The sequence below is a fragment of the Schistocerca cancellata genome, chromosome 9 (assembly GCF_023864275.1).
Source record: "Schistocerca cancellata isolate TAMUIC-IGC-003103 chromosome 9, iqSchCanc2.1, whole genome shotgun sequence".
In the NCBI taxonomy this organism is placed as follows: domain Eukaryota; kingdom Metazoa; phylum Arthropoda; class Insecta; order Orthoptera; family Acrididae; genus Schistocerca; species Schistocerca cancellata.
Window position 1 is genome coordinate 276,784,671 of NC_064634.1, and position 22,106 is coordinate 276,806,776.

The 22,106-nt window shown below is 36.9% G+C and overlaps 1 protein-coding gene across 1 annotated transcript in view; it reads right to left on the reverse strand.

The window, feature by feature from the left end:
• Positions 1 to 270: 270 nt before the first annotated feature.
• The window catches only part of LOC126100869 (uncharacterized), a 547,315-nt gene continuing 525,479 nt past the window's right edge, over positions 271 to 22,106 (reverse strand). Inside the window, exons 18-19 of the mRNA XM_049911536.1 lie at positions 19,969 to 20,042; positions 271 to 1,093 (exon numbers count right to left, since the gene is read on the reverse strand). Coding sequence (XP_049767493.1) covers positions 1,090 to 1,093; positions 19,969 to 20,042 — 78 coding nt within the window. The 3' untranslated portion in view covers positions 271 to 1,089. The remainder of the gene's footprint in view (positions 1,094 to 19,968; positions 20,043 to 22,106) is intronic.

A 22,106-nucleotide genomic window follows, 5' to 3' on the forward strand; every position in this document is an offset into this window, starting at 1 on the left:
TATTGCATAAATACAAAAATACAGTATCTTCGTATAAAAATATGCATTTACAACAATGTAAAATCTCTAAAAAACACTAAAAATATAGCCAAAAAATTGTACATGAAAATTACAAGCTACATTGATCACAAATACAGTAGACATATTCACGAAATAATTGTCGATGGACAAAGATTGACAACATATTCTGAAATTTCAGAATAAAAAAAATGTGCTCTGTTCAGCTTACTAGTGAGCGTGTACAATCAGTCTTTAAATGTTAACAAAGACTGTATTCTGACCTCATGTGACAACTTCACCTCAAAGCACTTTCATTAACTTAATAGGAACACTATTCTCTCTTCCTAGGCTCCACTGTACATTATATCTCCTGTGATTGTATGATTTATATTTGTGACCCTTTGACACCTTGTATCTCATTTTTGTCTGTATGCCTTTTGCGTAGAATAAGTGTTTGGTCTTGGAGAACTCAAATGTTCAAGTAATTTAAGTAATTTTTATTGCACTTCTGCATACTGACATTTATCTGTCATAAACATAGTTTATAGATTTTACAGCAAGCAACAGATTGAAGAAACCATTATTTCATTATTTAATAACAGTAGATTTGCTGTAGTTACCATACTGCAGTCATATGACAACACTTAGTATGAAAAAAATTGCTCTAAGATCCTTATAAGGTAATATCTTTTTAAAAAAAGCACTGAAAATGGGATCCCATTATACACTACAATTATCATTCACTGATTCTGTGTTCAGAAAAGTGCTCTGGTTTAAAAATTAAATAGTGTCAGTAAAAACAATTGATAAAACAAATGTTTCACTTGATGATACAGTTATAAACAAATATACGGTCATGAATAAAACTGTCTTTAAAAACCATAAAAATTATCTTGTTTTATACACATTTGTGTGTTCTGTACAAGCTTCAACATCATCTCCCTATGCACATATGAAACAAGTGACTAGCTCCCTTTCGTTTACAAAACTTCCACAATGAAGACTGAAAAGATTGCTGCAATAATGTTGTCTCCATGCTACACATCACAAGCACTGCTTCTCATGTAGGAAAAACTGCTTTCCTTTTCTTCACCTAGAAGAAACCATTTAATCTCCATAAGTTGAGGTTTAACACATAAAAGGCAAAGAGTGAATGATTACTGTAAAACATAAGTAAAAACCAAAACAAACAAAGAGAGGACACAATTTCTTACCAACCTTTAAAACAGATTAAGAACTTACTTGACCACAATAAAATATTTATATGTAATGGTCACCAGTTTTGGTCATAAAGTGATCATTTTTATACCTTTTATACCACAATGGTAGGTGGTGGTAGTGAATGGAGCACATGTTATGGCTCCATAAACATCAAGTGCTCATGGAGCAACAATACCTGCTCCTTTCTTGACACCACATACCATAATGATTTACAAGGCGTGATCAAAAAATAATGAAAATTTTTGTTTTTCTTAAGGAATCTTTATTTATTCACCAACATTAACTTTGTCCCCATCAAAGAAACCTCCCCCACAGATATCTGGAACTCACTTTTTCTTAGGGTGTTTGGACCCTTCAGTGATTCCGGTTTATCTCATCAATGACCGCAAAACAACATCCTTTCATGGTTCTCTTCAGCCTTGGGAATAGAAAGAAATCACAGCGAGCCATGTACAGTGAATACGGTAGCTGAGGCAACATAAGAGTTTTCATTCATTCTTTCTTTTTTTGCCAAAAAAATCATGAACAAGCATTGAGGTGTGAGTGGGAGCATTACTGTGACAAAATTTCCACAAGTGGTTCTGCCAAAATTCTGGTCATTTTCTTCGGACTGCTTCATGCAAACGGCACATAACTTCCAGGTAGTATGCATTACTGACCATACAAGCACAAGGTAAGAACTCATGATGCTCTATCCCATTGTAATCGAAGAAAAGTGCAAGAAGAACCTTTACATGTGAATAACTTCCAGAATTTTTTTTTCAGTGTTGGATTTTCAGGCAGTGCCCATTCAGACGACTGGGCCTTGTTTTCGACATCATACCTGTATACCCATGTTTGTTCTGGATCATTGCCAGATTCATTCAGCAATTCCAGTGTGATGTCCACATGACTTCACTTTTTGCTGGAATTCCACAATTTCAAAACAAACTTTGCTGCTGCCAGAACATCTGAAAACATTGGTGGCATGAGCAAAAAGAGACGCCAACATCATCAGCAACCTCTCTGATAGCGTTTCAGCAATTTTCCAGAACTATTTTCTTTGCTTCTTCCACACTGTCATTGGTAATTAATGTTCTAGGGCATCCGGGTTGTTCATCATCTTCAATGTCTTACACGCCTTTCTTTGAAGAATTTATACTACTTGTAAACTCTTTCCTTACCCAAAGTAGATTTACCAAAAGCTACAGTCAACCTTCAGAATGCAGTGCTGCACTTTATTCCATTTTTCCAGTGAAATTTAATGCAAATTCTCTGAACCATTTCTTTCTAAACTAAAAATATGCCAAGCACTCAAAACACGTAAAATGTTTTCAAGTGTCAATGATAAGCTAAAATTCAAAACAGGTGAAAACGCAAATGTTATCAGAAACATGGGTAACAATAACATAAAAAATAAAAAATAGATGTTTAAAATCCACAAAATTAAAAAAATTCTGTTACTTTTTGATCACACTTCGTATATGGTCTGAAGATAGTCATTTTATGATCACAACCAGTTACCATTACAAATAAATATTTTCTTGCATCCAAGAGAAATGTTCACAGGAATTACTCTCACAAATCACTGAAAATGGTAGACTGGAGCAGATTCACAAACACAAAAGACCATATGTTGAACTCGTGCCGGTTAAACCAGTAGGGATGAGAAACAGAGCAATCATATACTCTCAGTTGTAGATGAGGCAGGTGGCAGCTTTCACATCTTTGGTAGGATACTGGGAAAATGCAGTCAGTCTATGAAGGAGAGTGCTTACAAACCACTTGTGCATCCCATTTCAGAATATTACTCAAATGTGTGGGACTCATAGCAAATAAGACTATCGTGGAATACTGAACATATACAAAGGAGGGTAGCACCAATAGTTACAGATTTATTATGGTATATTGATAATTTTTACTTATGGACTGTCTGACAGCAACTGAATTAAACACAATTTTAGTGCCATATGCGTTTCGTCTTTATTTTCTGCAAGGCCTCATCAGTGGCCTGGGATATGTACGTTGTAGTTGTTGTTGTTGTTGTTGTTGTTGTTGTGGTCTTCAGTCCTGAGACTGGTTTGATGTAGCTCTCATACAGTAAAGCTGCATGCCCTCGGGAAAAATTACACCTGTAGTTTCCCCTTGCTTTCAGCCATTCGCAGTACCAAAACAGCAAGGCCGTTTTGGTTAGTGTTATAGGGCCAGATCAGTCAATCATCCAGACTGCTGCCCCTGCAACTACTGAAAAGGCTGCTGCTCCTCTTCAGGAACCACACGTTTGTCTGGCCTCTCAACAGATACCCCTCCGTTGTGGTTGCACCTACGGTACAGCTATCTGTATCGTTGAGGCACGCAAGCCTCCCCACCAACGGCACGGTCCATGGTTCATATATGTACATATGTTTGCTATTTAATTTACATTTTTGTCACTGTACCTATAGGTTATAAAAAGTTCTGGTGGTTGGTATTTCCTATTAAGTAGTAATGTTCTGAACTGTACTTACAGGTTGCGTAGCAGTTTTTTTTACATATTACGCTCCTGTTGCATTTTTGGTATTGTTCTTCTTCTTATGAATGCCAATTTGCGGTTTTTTCCCCACATTCATACGGTCCATAAGTAAAAATTATTAATATACCATAACATTACATGCAACTGAGCAAGACAGGACTACAAAAGTAGAAGTTGCAGATTGGTATGACTCACGGGAGAGTGCCATGAGAATGATGAAAAACCTGAACTGGTGGACTCTTAAAAATAGGCGCACACTATCTTATGAAAGGTTACTTACAAAACTTCAAGAACTAGTATTAAGTTAAGAATCCAGAGATATTCTTCATCTCTTTACATATCACTCCCATATGGACTATGAAGGCAAAACTAGACTAATCACAGCACGTACAGGGGCATGCAAATATGGTAACATGCTAAGTACTCTCTGTCATGCACTTTATAGTAGTTTTCAGAGTATGTATAAAGATCCCCCCCACCCCTCCAACTACTTTTTCTCTTCCCCCCTTCCTCCCCATGGGGGAATCTCTCTCTCTCTCTCTCTCTCTCTCCATCTCTTTTTGTTGTATCCTCTGTACTCTTTTCATCTTGCTGCACGGCCAAGGACCTGCCTCTTTCCTGCTGTCCTCTTCTTATGTCCTTCCCTACCACTTTGTGTTTTTCCCTACATGCTCCTCACCTCCATCAACTCAAGCAATTACTTTTCAATAATCGAGTGTTAATAATTAGTCTTGCCATGACCACAGGAGTGTGCAGTTGGGTGTGTGTACTACTGCTAAAAAAACAGCTTGTGCTCAAAAAATGGTGTGTATGCTATTTTTGTTGTGTGTTTCTGTGCTGCACACATCGATCTGCTATTGGTTGCATTTTATTTATTTTACATATAATGTAATTGGGTAAATAAAAGATCTACTCATCAAGTGGCAGCGAAGAAAATATATATTCAAGTTACTGAAATGTGTAAGCTTCTGGAGCCAGTGGCCACCTCTTCTGGCTGAAGGGTTGAAGGGGAAGGAAGAGGAAAGAAGGAAAAGGACTAGTGCGGTTTAGGAAATGGGGAGATTAACAGAAAAGTAGCCCACAACCTCTTCTCAGGGGAGACACACTTCTCATTCCTTATGGTAAATCTCCCCTGACCTGGGTTTTTAAAGTGACTTTTCTGCTAATCTCCCCATTTCCTGTAATTCACATGTCCTCCTCTTTCATCCCTCTTCCTTCCCTTCCAACCATTCTTCCAGAAGAAGAAACCACAGACTTCAAAAGCTTGCAAATTTCCTTAACCTTTACAAATGTTGTCTCCTGCTGCAGCCACCTAGTGAGTAGATATTTTTATCCATCCAATTAGATTATGCTAGCTTACTGCCTGCTACTCCACCTGCGAAGACTGTAGAGCTGCAGAGATTTTTCTGTTTTTATTTAATCAAAGTTTTATGGTGTTCACAAATTGCAACACCTTCTAAGCTTTTCACGCTAATTAAAGCCATAGAAGCATGGTCTTTTCCAAATGTACTTCTGACCAAAAAGTGATTCTGGTAGCTGGAGTCCAAAATTTTTATTAATCATGCCTTTTGCATTCTTGTGGAGATATTTCCATAGCAACTTTCATCCCCTAACAAATATTTCTTTATATATGACTGATAAGCGAAATACCAATTTTCATAGATTTAGGCCTAAAACTTTTTTAATGTAACGAAATATTTTCTTAAAAAGTTTCGACCCCTATTTCACTCCTTTAGGGGATGCATTTGCAAAAACACTGAAACACATTTTTTTAAATTTATAACCGAGAAGTCAAATACTGCTTTTCATAGATGTAGCTTTAAAAATACCATAATAGTTCTTTAGCAATGATTTACTTTCAAAAAAATTTTCACCCTCTACTTTACCCTCTTAGTGGTTGAATTTCCAAAAATGCTGAGACACACTTCTTTTTTATTTCTTCGGAATGGAATTTTGGACACTCCCTTCTTAAACGATGCCTGCAATTTAAGATCCACACCATCTCCAAACTTCAGGTTTCTATCCTCAGCAGTTTCAGCTGGGCGATGATGACTCAGTGACTCAGTGTGATCCTATTTCATCCCCTTAGGGGCTGAATTTCCAAAAACAGTGAAACACTCATTTTTTTTTTATCTCTAACCGAGAAGCCAAGCCCCAATTTTCAAAAATTTAGCTTTCAAAATGCTTTTGCAATGAAATATTTTCACAAAATGTTTCACCCCCCCCCCTTTCTCTCCCTTAGTGGTTGAATTTCCAAACACAGTGATGTATATTTTTATTTCTAACAAACAAGCCAAATACAAATTATTTTTATAGATTTAGCTTCCAAAGAGCTTGCACAATGAAATACACTCCTGGAAATGGAAAAAAGAACACATTGACACCGGTGTGTCAGACCCACCATACTTGCTCCGGACACTGCGAGAGGGCTGTACCTACAAGCAATGATCACACGCACGGCACAGCGGACACACCAGGAACCGCGGTGTTGGCCGTCGAATGGCGCTAGCTGCGCAGCATTTGTGCACCACCGCCGTCAGTGTCAGCCAGTTTGCCGTGGCATACGGAGCTCCATCGCAGTCTTTAACACTGGTAAGATGCCGCGACAGCGTGGACGTGAACCGTATGTGCAGTTGACGGACTTTGAGCGAGGGCATATAGTGGGCATGCGGGAGGCCGGGTGGACGTACCGCCGAATTGCTCAACACGTGGGGCGTGAGGTCTCCACAGTACATCGATGTTGTCGCCAGTGGTCGGTGGAAGGTGCACGTGCCCGTCGACCTGGGACCGGACCGCAGCGACGCACGGATGCACGCCAAGACCGTAGGATCCTATGCAGTGCCGTAGGGGACCGCACCGCCACTTCCCAGCAAATTAGGGACACTGTTGCTCCTGGGGTATCGGCGAGGACCATTCGCAACCGTCTCCATGAAGCTGGGCTACGGTCCCGCACACCGTTAGGCCGTCTTCCGCTCACGCCTCAACATCGTGCAGCCCGCCTCCAGAGGTGTCGCGACAGGCGTGAATGGAGGGACGAATGGAGACGTGTCGTCTTCAGCGATGAGAGTCGCTTCTGCCTTGGTGCCAATGATGGTCGTATGCGTGTTTGGCGCCGTGCAGGTGAGCGCCACAATCAGGACTGCATACGACCGAGGCACACAGGGCCAACACCCGGCATCATGGTGTGGGGAGCGATCTCCTACACTGGCCGTACACCACTGGTGATCGTCGAGGGGACACTGAATAGTGCACGGTACATCCAAACCGTCATCGAACCCATCGTTCTACCATTCCTAGACCGGCAAGGGAACTTGCTGTTCCAACAGGACAATGCACGTCCGCATGTATCCCGTGCCACCCAACGTGCTCTAGAAGGTGTAAGTCAACTACCCTGGCCAGCAAGATCTCCGGATCTGTCCCCCATTGAGCATGTTTGGGACTGGATGAAGCGTCGTCTCACGCGGTCTGCACGTCCAGCACGAACGCTGGTCCAGCTGAGGCGCCAGGTGGAAATGGCATGGTAAGCCTTTCCACAGGACTACATCCAGCATCTCTACGATCGTCTCCATGGGAGAATAGCAGCCTGCATTGCTGCGAAAGGTGGATATACACTGTACTAGTGCCGACATTGTGCATGCTCTGTTGCCTGTGTCTATGTGCCTGTGGTCCTGTCAGTGTGATCATGTGATGTATCTGACCCCAGGAATGTGTCAACAAAGTTTCCCCTTCCTGGAACAATGAATTCAGGGTGTTCTTATTTCAATTTCCAGGAGTGTATTTCAATACAAACTTTCATCTCACATTTCACCCCCATAGAGGATGAATTTCCAAAAACAGTGAAACATGTATTTTTTTTTTTTTTTTAATTTCGAACTGAGAAGCCAGATTTAAATTTTCATAGATATAGCTTTAAAAATGCTTACATAATAAAATATTTTCATAAATCCCCTATTTTATTCCATTACAGGTTCAAGTTCCAAAAACAATTAAATGCAAAATTTTTTATTTGTAACCCAAAAATCAAATACCAATGTTCATAGATGTCGCTTTAATACTACTTTAATAGTTCTTTAACAACAATATATTTTCAAAAACAGCTTTCATCCACTATTTCACTCCCACAAGGTTAAAATTTCCAAAAAATGGTGGAACGTTTTCAAAATTACCTTAATAGTGACATTTTTCAATAAGCCCTTCATTCCCTACTTCAACCCCTTGTGGATGGAAATATGGAAAATCTGTTGTTAAATGAGATCTACAGTATAAGATCAACACCCTCTGAATGAAAAATCTGTTGTTAAATGAGATCTACAGTATAAGATCAACACCCTCTGGAAATTTCAAGTTTATATCCTCAATGGTTTGGGCTGGGCAATGATGAATCAGTCAGTCAGTCGCAACATCGACTTTTATATACAGAAATTTTCAAAAATATTATTTTCATTGATATATTAGCTGTATGTGTTTTTAGTTGTTTCTCCTACCAAATTTTTATTGTATCTCCTCAAATCCGCTCAAAGGCAGTTATGAATCATTTTATTTAATGCCGATAAGGGAATGGAAAATTCTTGATGGGATAAAAAAAAGTGACAGCTCACTGAATAAATTTCCACTTTGCAGTTGTGTGTGTGCTGAAATGAAATTCCCTGGCAGATTAACACTGTATGCTACACCAGGACTCAAACTTACGACCTTTGCCTTTGGTGCAAACGTGCTCTACTAAACTGCCCAAGAATGACTCACCACCCACCCTCACAGATTTACTTCCACCAGTACCTCATCTCTAAACTTTACTTCATAGAAGTTCTCCTGTACAGCAAGCAGGACTAGCACATTTGGAAGAAAGGATATTGTGGAGACACTCCACTGCAGAGTAAAAATTTCATTCTGGAAATGAATCTTCAAGTTGTAGAGTAGCCTTGTATCTGTAAAGTGCTCTCCTCCAGGAGAGCGGGTACATCAAGTTACACAGTAGAACTTCTGTGGAGTTTGGAAGGTAGGAGATGAGGTACTAGAAGAAGTAAGCTATGAAGACGGGTCATGAGTAGTGCTTGAGCAGCTCAGTTGGTAGGGCACTTGCCTGCAAAAGGCATTGGTCCATGGTTTGACTTCTGGTCCAACACACAATTACTTGGAAGACTCACCTTTTCTATTGTAGTTCACTTGTTCCATAAGATATTTTATTTCTTATAAGGATGTTTGTGTAACTATCCTTGTTAAATAACTGCGCCTTTTGTGTAGGTCTTTGTATCGTTAATTTCCTAAGATGCTGAACATGCTGGGAGATTTAAAGTAGAATACCTCACCTCCATTAAATATATTTTCATACACCACATTTCTGACTTTGTGACCGATATGTTTCTCTAGCTTTGTATCCATTTTTACTCTTCATCTTATGATTATACGATTACTTGCAATTCGAAAATAGTTTAGGATTTGCACCCTGTACAGTTTTTCTATTGTTTGATAAAATATAATTCATTGCATCAAAAGGAAAATTCATTTGAGGTAGACAGATCCATGAAGTTTTTGGCAAACTGGCAGATGTCTACCACTTACTGCCACAATATTTTGGTGCAGAGTCTTCTGGCCACCTTCAGCTGTATAGCTGGCAGAACACATTGAGCCCCCCTGTTTATGTCCCCACTGGCATATGTATGGTTTACCTAGATGTCATTGTATTTTGTGAGGTTCCTATCCATTGCTCACTTCATTGATAATTACTTCTCTCCTTGCCAGTAATAGTGTTTCATCATTAGTATTATTTGATAACTGGTTACATGGAGTTCATTACACACAAAGGATTGATATGCCACTTTTGATTCATTATATCTGTTGTCGAAAGGTATTATTGAATTACAGTAACAAAATCATGACTCGAGATTTGAATACAACTTCAACCTTCATAAATGCTCCATCTTTGATCACATTCCCTACTTGCAAATTACTATTCAGTATTGTCCTGACATGCAACCGTACTATTCAGTACACTACTTGGTTTTCGTTCAAATGCTTCCTCTGATCAAGCGTTCATGACTAACCACATCTATAAGTATGACACTCGTGTGCACTCAAAAACATGCCATCATAAAACTAACTGTTGAACCTGGAAATTCTTACCTGTACGGTGTTGCATCTTTGAGAGGTTATATTTGTTCTTGTATCAGTTGAGATGTGTGTACTGGTTGAGAGCATGTGCTTCTGCTATAAGCCAATGCACTGCACAGCACACCCTTCATGGTAAAAGCTCATCTCATCGATATCGAATCAATCATATTTACATGGTAAAACTGCCGAACAATCAAACCCAACAACTTGTTGCTTTCAGCTTAGGTTACTTAACTCTGCAGATAAAATATGTAGAATTTCTTATATAATATGGACACATTCCTACAATGGATTTGAATGAAGATGCTACAAATTTTGACTAAATCATAGGTGGCTCCTGCAGTACTGCCCACTACTAGTCATGGATGCACACTTTCTTTAGTCCACACAGCCTAGGTGAAACTGAAGTACATGGTCTCAATGTGTTAGTGACCTCCTTTGGTAGAGAAATGGAAGTCAAAAGTTCTGCAGTTTTCCTCATCAAAGTGCCGATAATCTGCAAGTGGAATGGAACACCTACAAACTGTGTCCCTAATCAATGGATATTCATCTTAGCAAGTGCAGAAAGAATTACAGAAGTATAAATGACAGAACAAAGAAGAGGATGACGGCTTCAAAATGGCAACTTACCTGCCATGTATTTGAAATGTTTCCACAAAAACAGAGTATTAAGAATACATAAGGTTAAAATGATCTGTTGTCCTCAATCAAAAATTTAAGGACTTTTAGGATCTTTGAAAGACAACTTAGATTTGTGCAAGGCAGCTCTTTATAGGATTCCATGCGAGTTCATTTTACACACACCCATATAGCAGCACCAATTTTTACACAGACTCTGTATTGCCCTCTTTGTTGATAGTCCTCTCTCCGGATACTTGACCCCAAAAATTTTGCGAGTTTCCTTAATCAAACTTGTTTTCACACATACTTACATAATTTCAATTCTTTCTCCTATCAAGAAAGTAATTTTGCAGACTGCAAAGACAAATGTCTAGCTTCACTCATGAAATAAACTGAAACACTGACAGACGAAAGATAACAATCAATTATTGCATAAAGCTGACAATTTTTGTAGCTGTTTGCTCTTCCAGAAGTCAAAATATTGCATTCACATTCAAAGGAGAGGTGGGCCTGCATACTGAGTCTGCAGGCCCAAGCACAAACAGAATTATCAACATGCAATGCAATACTGCACACGGCCCAGTTACACCATTAGAAATAATGCTCATGTGTAAATCAATAAATGAAGCACAGTATTCTAATTTCTTAAGTGTTTAATGACAATAAAAAGGATAGTTGGTACTCACCATACAGCAGGGATGCTGAATTGCAGATGAGCACAACAAAAAGTATGTCAAACAAAGCTTTCGGCCAAACAGGCTTTCATCAGAATTAGACAACATACAAACACACACACACTCACATAAACGCAGCTCACACACACACATGTCCACAGTCTCTTTCATGTCTGTGTGTTGTCTAATCCTGATGAAGGTCTGTTTGGCCCAAAGCTTTGTTTGGCCGTCATTTTTGTTGTGCCTGTGTGCAACTCAGTGTCTCTGTTATATGGTGAGTAGCAACGATTCTTTCCATAATATTGTCATTATTCCATGCTGCATTTTCCAATCTGAAGTGTTTATATTGAGAAGAACCTGAATTAGATCTCACAAGTTGCAGATCATCTTTAATGTCCAAAGTCTGCAACTTTTGCTTTATAGATAATGTCACATTTTGAAATGAAAATGTCAGAAAGTTGACTTACTTTTCATATTTTCATTTACCAATGTTTTATGCCATCATATTCTAGCATAGATCATCATCGAGAAATAATGTGTTTGTTGCACAGAAGCATGAGACGAGGATAAATTTGGTGTCCACTCTACAACCTTTAAACAGTTGGGCACACTGGCAACAGCCTCACAGTACATTTATGTTCTTATGAAATTTCCTATCAACAATCAATCACAGTCTGTAGACAAGCGAGGTATTCAAGCAAAAAAATATTTGCCCACCTGCCCAGTGACATAAAAAATTTAATGTATCAACTTCAAGCACAAAATGAAGTCATATCTTACAACATAGGTGCCCATGACTGGGGCTAACTTCAGTTAAAACTTCTGGGCTGAGAGCCTATGGTTGATAGATAGAACTGCATCCTGATGTTTTGTCTCTGGCTGCAGTTGTCATTTTACTTCCAAAAGTGTCTTCCACACTCAGAGACATAACACTGGGAAAATGTTTTATATATCAACTGTAGCCTGTAAAGGGACACCTCCTTCTAGCATTCTTTTCCTCAACAGAAGTAGCTGATACCAGAAACATATCTGAATTTTGAACAGGTTAACAATATATCAGCTGTTTTTCTAAAAAAATTCATATGATTTCACACAGATGTGTTACATTTAAAACTAAAATCTATGAAAAGAAATTACTTTCTTTTCCTTGTTATAATTGATATGCACTAGCTCTGAATGTATAGTTAAAATTATTTTTTTAGAAACCTTTGAAATTATTAAATATTTGCCACACTTAAACTTTCTATTATTAATTGTGCTACCTTATACTGTTTATTATGCTTATTTCCGGATTCATTTATAAATTAATAGGAATTTATTTGTCAAGAAAATCTGTACACCCTTTGGAATATTGTTCTTACCACAGAGTGAAGCAGTAGTTGGCATGCCTCTGATGTGACCAGATGTGTTATTTTATTTGGGAAGAATAATATTTCAGCTTTGTTAATGTGAAAATTCAAAAGACAGTGTGATACAGAAAAACGTGAGACGCTAAATTATCATGAAAACAAAAATAATTGCACAGGCTTAGTTCGACGTTAATTAAGTCAATTGGAATCAGGAAATCCTAAAATATGAAAATTTCAGCTTCAAGAATCAGCTCCTAGACATGAAGAACTGGAGCCAACTACAAGAAAGGAAGGTAAGTACAAAGTTTATTGTCAATCTTACTCCTCTTAAAACTTATTAAAACAGTTAACCATAAAGACAGTGACAACAACAATTTGTGGCAGTGAGAGATTACACATAGTGGAATGGTCTGGGATCAATTGATTAATAAAGAAGTTGTGTCTGTTTCAGAAGAAGGGAAAGTGATTTGTGCCATTTGCAGTTAATGTATGAATGGATTTCCGATCACATGAAGAAATAAGACCAAGGGCTGCCCAACAAAGTAAATAGTATCAACAGCGATGATGTACTACTGCCAATGATGGACTGGATCAAATGAAAGAGGACTTTACAAAAAGGAAAGATAAGTACAAACTATTTGTGGAGTTAATTTGTTTGTGGACTCATTTGCATGTAAACAAAATGAATAGAGACGAGAGTAGACACTAGGTAGAAGTGAAAGCTGTAGGATGCAGTCCGGACATGTCTGAGCTAAGTGGAATCGTACTCCGCAAAGAAACAGTAAAAACTGATATTTTGCAGTTAATTTTGGCAAGACTATAGGAAATGAAGACAGATAACAATAGCAAAATTAGTCCAGTTTATGATCAGTTAACTGAAATAAGAACTGAAAACAACAGTAAAATGGACAGGGTACAAGAGCAAATGGACCAAGTTTCAGAGCTAAACAATGGGTTGTCAGAGGGGTTAAAAAGTGTGAATGAAAAAGTAGATATTTTAGAAAATAAATTTATTGTTTTGGAAAATGAGTACATAGTTGAAACAGCAAGACAATCAAAGAATATTGATGAGATCAGAATTGAACAGAGGGCTGTAGAGGAAAAAATGGCATAAAACTTCACTAGTTTAAACCAAAAAATTGTAATGTTGAAAAAAATGCAAATTAATGTAACTGTTATAGATCAAAAAATTCCAGCATTTCAAGAAATTCATGTGAACCAAAGACTGTGCACAAACAATGGTATCGTGTGGTCCAACACTCCTATCAATAGTTTTCCATCAGACAGTTTACATCCAGTGGATTTTCCGCACCACTGTAGAGATAGTTTTGTGTCAGTCATGAATGACAATCAAAAAATTAAATTTGTTAAAAGATGTCTTGAAGGCAAAGCTCTATCATGGGTACATTTCAATTTAAGTCAGTGGGAAACATATCAAAATTCCGAGAAAAGATTTTTAAATAAAATTTGATTGGAAGCTGAACAGGGGAGAATCAAAAGTGAATTTTTGAATGGTCCTAATTACAGGAGTAGGGACAGTACTTTGAAAGAGTTTTGTAAGAATCAACTTAAGGGGGGACGTACATGAAAATGACCAAATTTGTGAAAAAAATTTTATTGGCTCTTCATTTACTACATGGTATTGAAATTTCAATTACCAAATATTACGTTCCAATTCCGCTTCTAAGGGGGAAAAAAATAATAATTTGTAATAGCTTGCACAGGGCGACGCCCCCCCATCTTGGTCTTCATCCTCTCGTATATCTATTTATACTGCGTTTTTTTCCAGTTTTGTGCAGTCACAATGCAGGGAACGTTTGTGTACTACATCAAGAAGGCTGTGGAATAATATCTCTGCCGCTGGTTTTATATTCTTTGATTTATAGCGTTTGTTTACGAGTGTTTGTTTGGAATACATTTTTACGAAAGTTGTAAGTAGACTTGTTATTATATTTTGCAGCATGCCGCGTTCTAGTAAGGTGTTTAAAAAGGTTAGAAAGTGTCAAGCTTCTCGATGTAGTAAAGACAACTTGAAAACCAGCCCCATAATAACAAATGGAAACGATACTTCAACCAAGAAAGCGAGTGCTTCGAGAAGGAAAATTGACAGCTGTCAATCACTTGATGATTGTGGCTCAGACACTCAAGCTACTAGTGGTTTTAGGCTTATTGATTTGAAAATACTATCTGATATTATATCATCTGCTTGTGTATGTGCTGACTGTGGTGCAAAAAGTTTGAGATTATATGACGAAGAAAACAGAATTGGAATAGTGTGTATGTTGCATCTTACTTGTGAAAGCTGTCATTCAGACACTGCTTTTAGAACTTCGGCATCAAGTAACCGGATATATGAAGCAAATATGCGTTTAATATATGGCATGAGATGTTTGGGCATAGGCAGGGAAGGTACCAGACTGTTTTGTGGGATCATGAACATGCCACAACCAAGTGCTAGGTACACCACTGGAAATAAAACACTGCTAAGTGCTCTTCAAGAGGAAGTGGAAGAAAACTTGAAGTCCTCTGCAAAGGAAGCTGTGAAGATGAATAGTGAACTAAAGACAGAAGCAGATAACACGCCAGACACCGATTTGTGTGTGTCATGTGATGGAACGTGGATGAAGCGTGGACATACATCACTGTATGGAGTATCATCTGTCATTAGTGTTGATACTGGAAAAATTCTTGACGTTCAGGTAATGAGCAAATATTGCTATAGCTGTGTACTCGGAAAGAGAGCTGGTGAAGTGGAAGAAAATAAGTGGCAGGTTGAACACAAGAAAGTGTGCTGTAGAAATTATTCTGGTTCTAGTGGTGGAATGGAACCTGCAGCTATGAAACTTATGTTCCATCGAAGTGTGGAAAAGTACGGTGTTAGATACACAAAATACCTTGGTGATGGTGACTCCAGCTCCTTCAAAACTGTTTTGGAAAGTGAACCTTATGGTCCCCATTGTGCTATAGAAAAGTTGGAATGTGTTGGACATGTGCAAAAACGAATGGGAGGCAGACTTTTAAAATTGAAACGTGAATTGAAGGGCAGGAAACTTGAGGATGGAAAACTTTTAGGTGGTCCCAACAGACTCACAGACAAAGAAATTCATTCTTTACAAGTGTACTATGGCAAGGCAATAAGGGACAACAGTGGAAATTTGAATAACATGCAGAAGGCTGTGTGGTCTATTTATTTTCATAAACTATCCACAGATGACAAACCTGTACATAATTTGTGTGACATATCGTGGTGCAAATTCAAGCAGGCTGAGCGTGATGGCATGAACTATTCACACAAGCACAGTTTACCTGTGGCTGTTTTAAGTGCTATAAAACCAACATTTAGGTGTTTAGCAGAGCCAGACCTCCTACGAAAGTGTGTGCATGGAAAGACACAAAACCCTAATGAAAGTTACAACTCACTGATTTGGAAACGTTGCCCAAAAACAACATTTGTTTCAACAATTATTGTTGAAATTGCTGCATATGATGCTTGTTTAGTTTTTAACAATGGTAATCTTGGAAGAATAAAAACTCTACAGAGGCTAGGATTTCATCCAGGAGCTTTCACCTATTCAATATTGAAGGACATCGATGACAAAAGAGTTGCTGCGGCTGATATTACAGCCAATAAAATTGAACAGCAGGTTAACCAAAGAAGACAAGCAAAGAAGAGACTGCTTGCAGATGAAGAGGAGTATGCATATGGCTTGCACTAGTTCACACAGAGACGGTAAGACCTAATACAAACACTATCAAATCATTGATTCAGTTTTCCCGTAACTTACATTTTTATAACTTTATGTACCTTTTTCTCAAAAACCACAAAAGGTAGAGAAGTGAAATTTGGTATATGACTAGTCAGTACTATAGTGAAAAATTCTGTGGAAGGAATTTTCATTTAATAAAATAGTAAGGTATTTATGGTAGAAAATATTCCTTAAATTTGATATATTATTTTTCAGGGAAATTGGGAGACCCGTAAAAACTGAACAAAAGAAGATATAAAAATTCTGCTCCACAGAGTTTTGTAATTATTTGGTATGAAAGTGTGTACAAAAATTCATTAACATTGCTCTCACAGTTTTCTCAAAAAAGGAACATTTGTAATTACATTGTTGAAAAAAAATTAATTGTTAATAATTAAAGATGTAAAAGGTCAATAAAAATGAAAATTTAGGTTCATATGCGCATAACATTTCTTAATAACTGTACCAAATTTGGATTGATTATCTTAAAAAATTAGAGTTTTATAAAATACTTTTAAAATTACTGCAGTTTCGTGTACGTCCCCCCTTAAAAAATTAACACACCTTGACAAACTATTCGACAAAATGACCTCGACTGATGCACTTAAAAGGAGATTACCAGAAAGGTTGCAGCGGTATTTAGTACATGGACCTGACGATTGTCTTGAACAATTTTTGCAATATGTTGACAGGCTGGATAGCTCAGTAGAAAGAAGTATGTACCATAATAATCAGAATGATAGAAATCACAATGGGAATAATTACAGAAACAGAATCAAAGTTTTAATAGAGACAGAAATTTTGAACATCAGCAGGATAGGAATAATGGAGATAACCATGGCATTTTAATAGGAGAAACAATCATAGAAATAACTACTCAAGAAATGGAAGTTTGCCTCAATGAAGGTCCTTAATGATGTGGCACATGTATCCAAAACTGAACAGAAGGAACATGAGATTTCTCATTTATGTTTTGATCTAAAGTCTTGGGATACTATGTTTAATTATGGTTAAGTAGGTACTAATCAGAAACCAGAATGTGACAGCAGTGAGAATTTTGATGTAGTATGTACTAATGATTTCTTCTCTTGGTCGGAAAACAGTGTTACTGATGTATGTAAATCAGGTGATGACTGTACTGGATCTGAACTAGATGTTATTTTTGATGTAGATGTGAATGAGAGATGTGAAATAACTGAGGTTGGTAAGTCTTCGACTGGTGACTTATTGCAAATGAATGTAGATGAGGTAAGTGACTTTGATGGAGATGAGACTTGAAATGTTAGTGATGCTGTTGATGAAGTAATTTTGGAGTAATATGATGATGATGATGATGATGATGATGATGGGTATCAGGTATTTGCGGAATTTAATGAAGTTTCAGAGTTATTTGTGAATGATGTTGACAAGACAGGTAAGGTAAGTGATGTATGTGACATTGTAAATGAAAGTCATGGAATACCAGTCCAATAAAAAGAGTTTTTCGTTAATGTCATGCAGAGTAATGATCCAAACAGTAAAGGTGAGTTATCTGTGAGCCTAGAGAATAAAGGTGAAAACTTTTTGAAGTTTGTTTGGGACCAGATTGATGATAACATAGATAAACGTGCATTCTGGAATAAGTTAGCTATGGTTAGTCAGAATCTGTATCAAAACTGTGGAATGAAGTGAAAGAAGATCTAAGCAGGATGTGTAATTTTGACAGTAATATATTTTGTGTTTGTTCTGTAAGAAGTGATGTTAGTTGTATCATGGAATCCATTCATTATGTTCAATCTTTACCTGCCAACATGGGTAATCAAAGTAATGTTATGATATCAGCAAAGCTGGCAGAACCCTGTAAAGACAGTGTGGATGTAGCACTTGATGAAACTGAAAGTAATATTTTGCACGAAGTGTCGGATAACAGAGCAAATGATTCAGATTTTGGGTGTCCTTAGATTAAGATTAAGTCTGATCAGTGGGAAGGGAACTGTTTGATTGATACAGGAAGCCCGATTTGTGGTATATACGAACAATTTAGAGACACGATCAAATACATTAAGAATTTTGTGGAAATGTTCACTGTACGTGTATAGATAAGAGGAGCTTCTGGTAAGCAAAGCAAATTTGTAAAATCTCAAGTACTGTTAACTTTTAGTATGAGGACAAGACCCATGAACATGAATGCATAATGACTCCTAGACTGGAAGAAACTATACACTATATTTGCAGATTCATACAACTGCATAATTGTGTTTTGTTTATCAGGAATGTAGTATGTAAGATCATGCAATTTATTAAGTTCTGTCTTATCTATTGACTGAGTTAAATTTATGACACACTATGTTTGGAGGTTCATACGACTATATAACTATGTTTTGTGCTTTAAAATTAGTTAGAAATAGTATCTCAGTATATCTGTATGTATCACCTTATTAGTTCATTTTTCATTGCATTTATCTCTGTTTATTAAAGTTTCATATATAGACACTTTTTAATTCTATTTGATGTAAATCCCGTACATATGTTTTTTTTTTTTTTTTTTTTTTTTTTTTTTTTTTAATATACAGAGTGAAAGTATTTAAACCAACAAACTCTGGGAGGTTGTAGGGGGCATCAAAACAAATATTTTTCCCTAATGGCATTTTTTTCCTATGAGGAGTATTTAAACCGGTAGAGGAAGATTTCTCTGGTCGCAAATTAATTAAACCAACAAACACTTATCCATTTTTTATGACCAAGAGACAACAAATTAACACAACCCAATTTCAATTACATTAGATTTTCAAAAATGCCTCCATTGACACGTAAACAAAGGTTACACTGTCAGATCATGTTCTGTCTGACATGGGCAAAAACCCCAGGAGTAACCTGAATTGTTCCTGCTGCTGCTACTATCAGGGCAACCAGATCCTCTTATGATGTAACAGGAGTTGCGTAAAAAATTAAGTACTGTTCAGCCAATCTGTTTCCTTGTAAGTTTAAATTATAATCAGCTGCTTTTTTAGTATAATTTGGTCCTTGCCTTGTCTATTTTCTATTTATTTTCATCTGATTGAACATGTTAAGGACAAACATGATGTCCTCAGAAAAATCCAACAATGTATTAACTTTTCATTTCTAGTGTCATTCCAAAAGTTTCTCATTTGAGAACCATTTTTTTTTTCTTTTTTGCATTGAAATAACCAAATCGTCATCTTGCAGTGGAATTTACTCATTCTTATCAGCTTCTTTAACTTCACAGAGTTCTTCCACCTTCTAATCAAAATTTTAGCATATTGGTATGAAGAAAACATTCCACTGGTAATGAGGTCACTGGAGACTTGAGTACATACTTAGATTGAGGAAGAATAGGGAGGAAAACTGGACATACTGTTTCCAAAAGAACCATTACAGCATTTATTTTAAGAGGTTAAGGGAAAACATGGGAAATACTGTGCGAGCTGACAGTATTTAAACCACCATATAGAATGCATATCCAGTATCTTCACCACTCTGATGCCTAGCTCAGTTCTGACATTTCATTGTAGCATTTATAAACAGCACCTTCTTTCTGTGTAATAGTTTTTCTGAAACTAATTCGTGGTGTTTTGAAATAGACATCATATGACAAGGCCCTTCATATATTGTATAACATATGATGCCTATAATTAAATATATTTATTTATGTAGTCTACAGAATCTCTGAAGCTGTACATCACCTTCACTTCTAAGTTGCTAAGGATTCTTCCTCATTATGGGATCTACAGAATGTGGTTATATTTCTAAATACTTACTGAACAGAAATCCGCATCTTTATGAAAGAGTGAAGATTTTCCAGTAGATCTCTGGAGCTGTGGTAGTGGCCAAGCTGAAAATAAGGATGTAGGTTTATTAGATCCACTATTGGCAAAAGGAAGTTGCGTCTTGGCAGCCAGTGGAGTAGGAGAGAAAAGGGGAAAGGTGGCTGGAGACGTAGTAAGGAGAAAACACTACAGTTAAACGTTACCTCTGCCATGTGCTTCGAAGTAGTTTGCAGAGTATAGATGTAGATGTAGATGAAACGCAGTTATTACCACATACAGGCAAAGTTGAAACAAATGTTATTTACCAAATTTTTCGAAGCTCTTGGATGTTACTAAGAAAGGCATAAACTAGAAAATAACCTGGCTGTCATAGTTTATGCTAAAATTCTAAAATAAAAACCCATTCTTCATTTTGTTCACAGCTCAAGGACCTATATTATTTTTATTTGATGGTTTGTCACTTGTACTGTTTTAAGAAAACAACTGATCACAGCACTCAAGTAAATTATACAGTATATTAGCAACATTCATTATCATGCCATTCAAGCTTCAATCTCTCTCTTTTCTTTTTTTTTCTTTTCTTTTTTTTTTTTTTTTTTTTCCTGTGTTAGTAACATTTCTTCAGTTCTTTATTTGTAGGGTTTAGTATTCATAGTTACTGCATAAATACTTATTCAGGATTGTGAGTGCAATGTCATTATGTTTTCCTTCATCATCATACATGTTATTCCAACAACCTTCAGGAATGTGTCCAAGGCAATGTTATTTCATCTTTCAACATTTTGTTTACAAACCATACAGCCAATGCCAAGGCGGTACATTGACCAAATCATGCTGTGACTATTTATTCTCTGAGATGCCAATGTGAATACACAATAAGACATGAATAACATGCACTAAAATTCGTCTAAAATCCATGAACACTCAAACTATACTGCAAATCTATAGTGATGATACATCAAATGGTTTGCCATTAAAATTATCAGGCAGTACAAACTACGAACAAAAATTCCTAAGCAATTGTATGAATCAATAAGAGGATTTGTAGCTAGGAAAGGCAGGATGATATAGAATTCTTTGTCAATAAGGTGTATACTGTACAGGAAGTCCAACATATTACAGAAGAATAATTCATTGAACATCGTCAGCACACCAGCCATTATCAGTCAGACTGGTGCATTTGTAAAGATACCAGAATTGGTCACAGTGCAATACTGGATTTGAGGAAACAACATTATTCTGATATGTACCTCAGCTAACTGAAATTCCCTCACTCCTTATTCAATAGGAACTACTCAGAGGTTCCGATTGAAAAGACATAAACACTCTGCCTCTGGAAAAACTGATTCTAGATCAGCACTACTTGCTCTTTGTACTGTCCATGCCATCAGTCATAACAGCAGATACTCAACAATCTCAGATTTCATGGTGAAAGAAGCACTTACTACCAGACAATCTTATAACTGGGATCAGAGTTTCAATTTAAGCACTACTTGGAATCCAGTCATATTTTTTGTATGCTCTCATAGGCATTTTAGGTTTGGTTTTGCATTGCCTGACAATCTGAATGATGAACTATCTGATGCATAACCATTTATAGTTTTTGCATCATTCACCTCATGTTTCCATATTTTAAATGAAATTTAGTGCACATTATGTTACTTCTTTGTTAAATCACACTGGTATCTCAGTGAATAAACAAATAGAGCAATATCCTCAGAAGTCAATCAGTAATTACTATGCAATGTAGCAAAAACACCTGAAGATGAAATAATAATGTTGTAGACACCACCCTGAAAAATTGATGGAACAATACATCTGCTGGGAAAGCTACAGGAACAAAACATACTTGTTTAATTTTATTGTAACCATTTGTAAGCACAATGGTAATAATTTTTTCATACTAATGTGTATGATAACAATTGTGAAGCCTTCACACAGGTTACATATTGACAACAAACCAACTTTGTTGTATTCATAAATTTAGTGACTCTTGAAGTGAGCAATTTAATGTCATGACGAAAAGTGTAGTCAGCTCCTGAGACTGGCTTCAACATTTTAGCAACTATTTAACAAAATATTACGTAAATATATGCCAACAGTTATGAAAGCTTAAAAACATATACAGT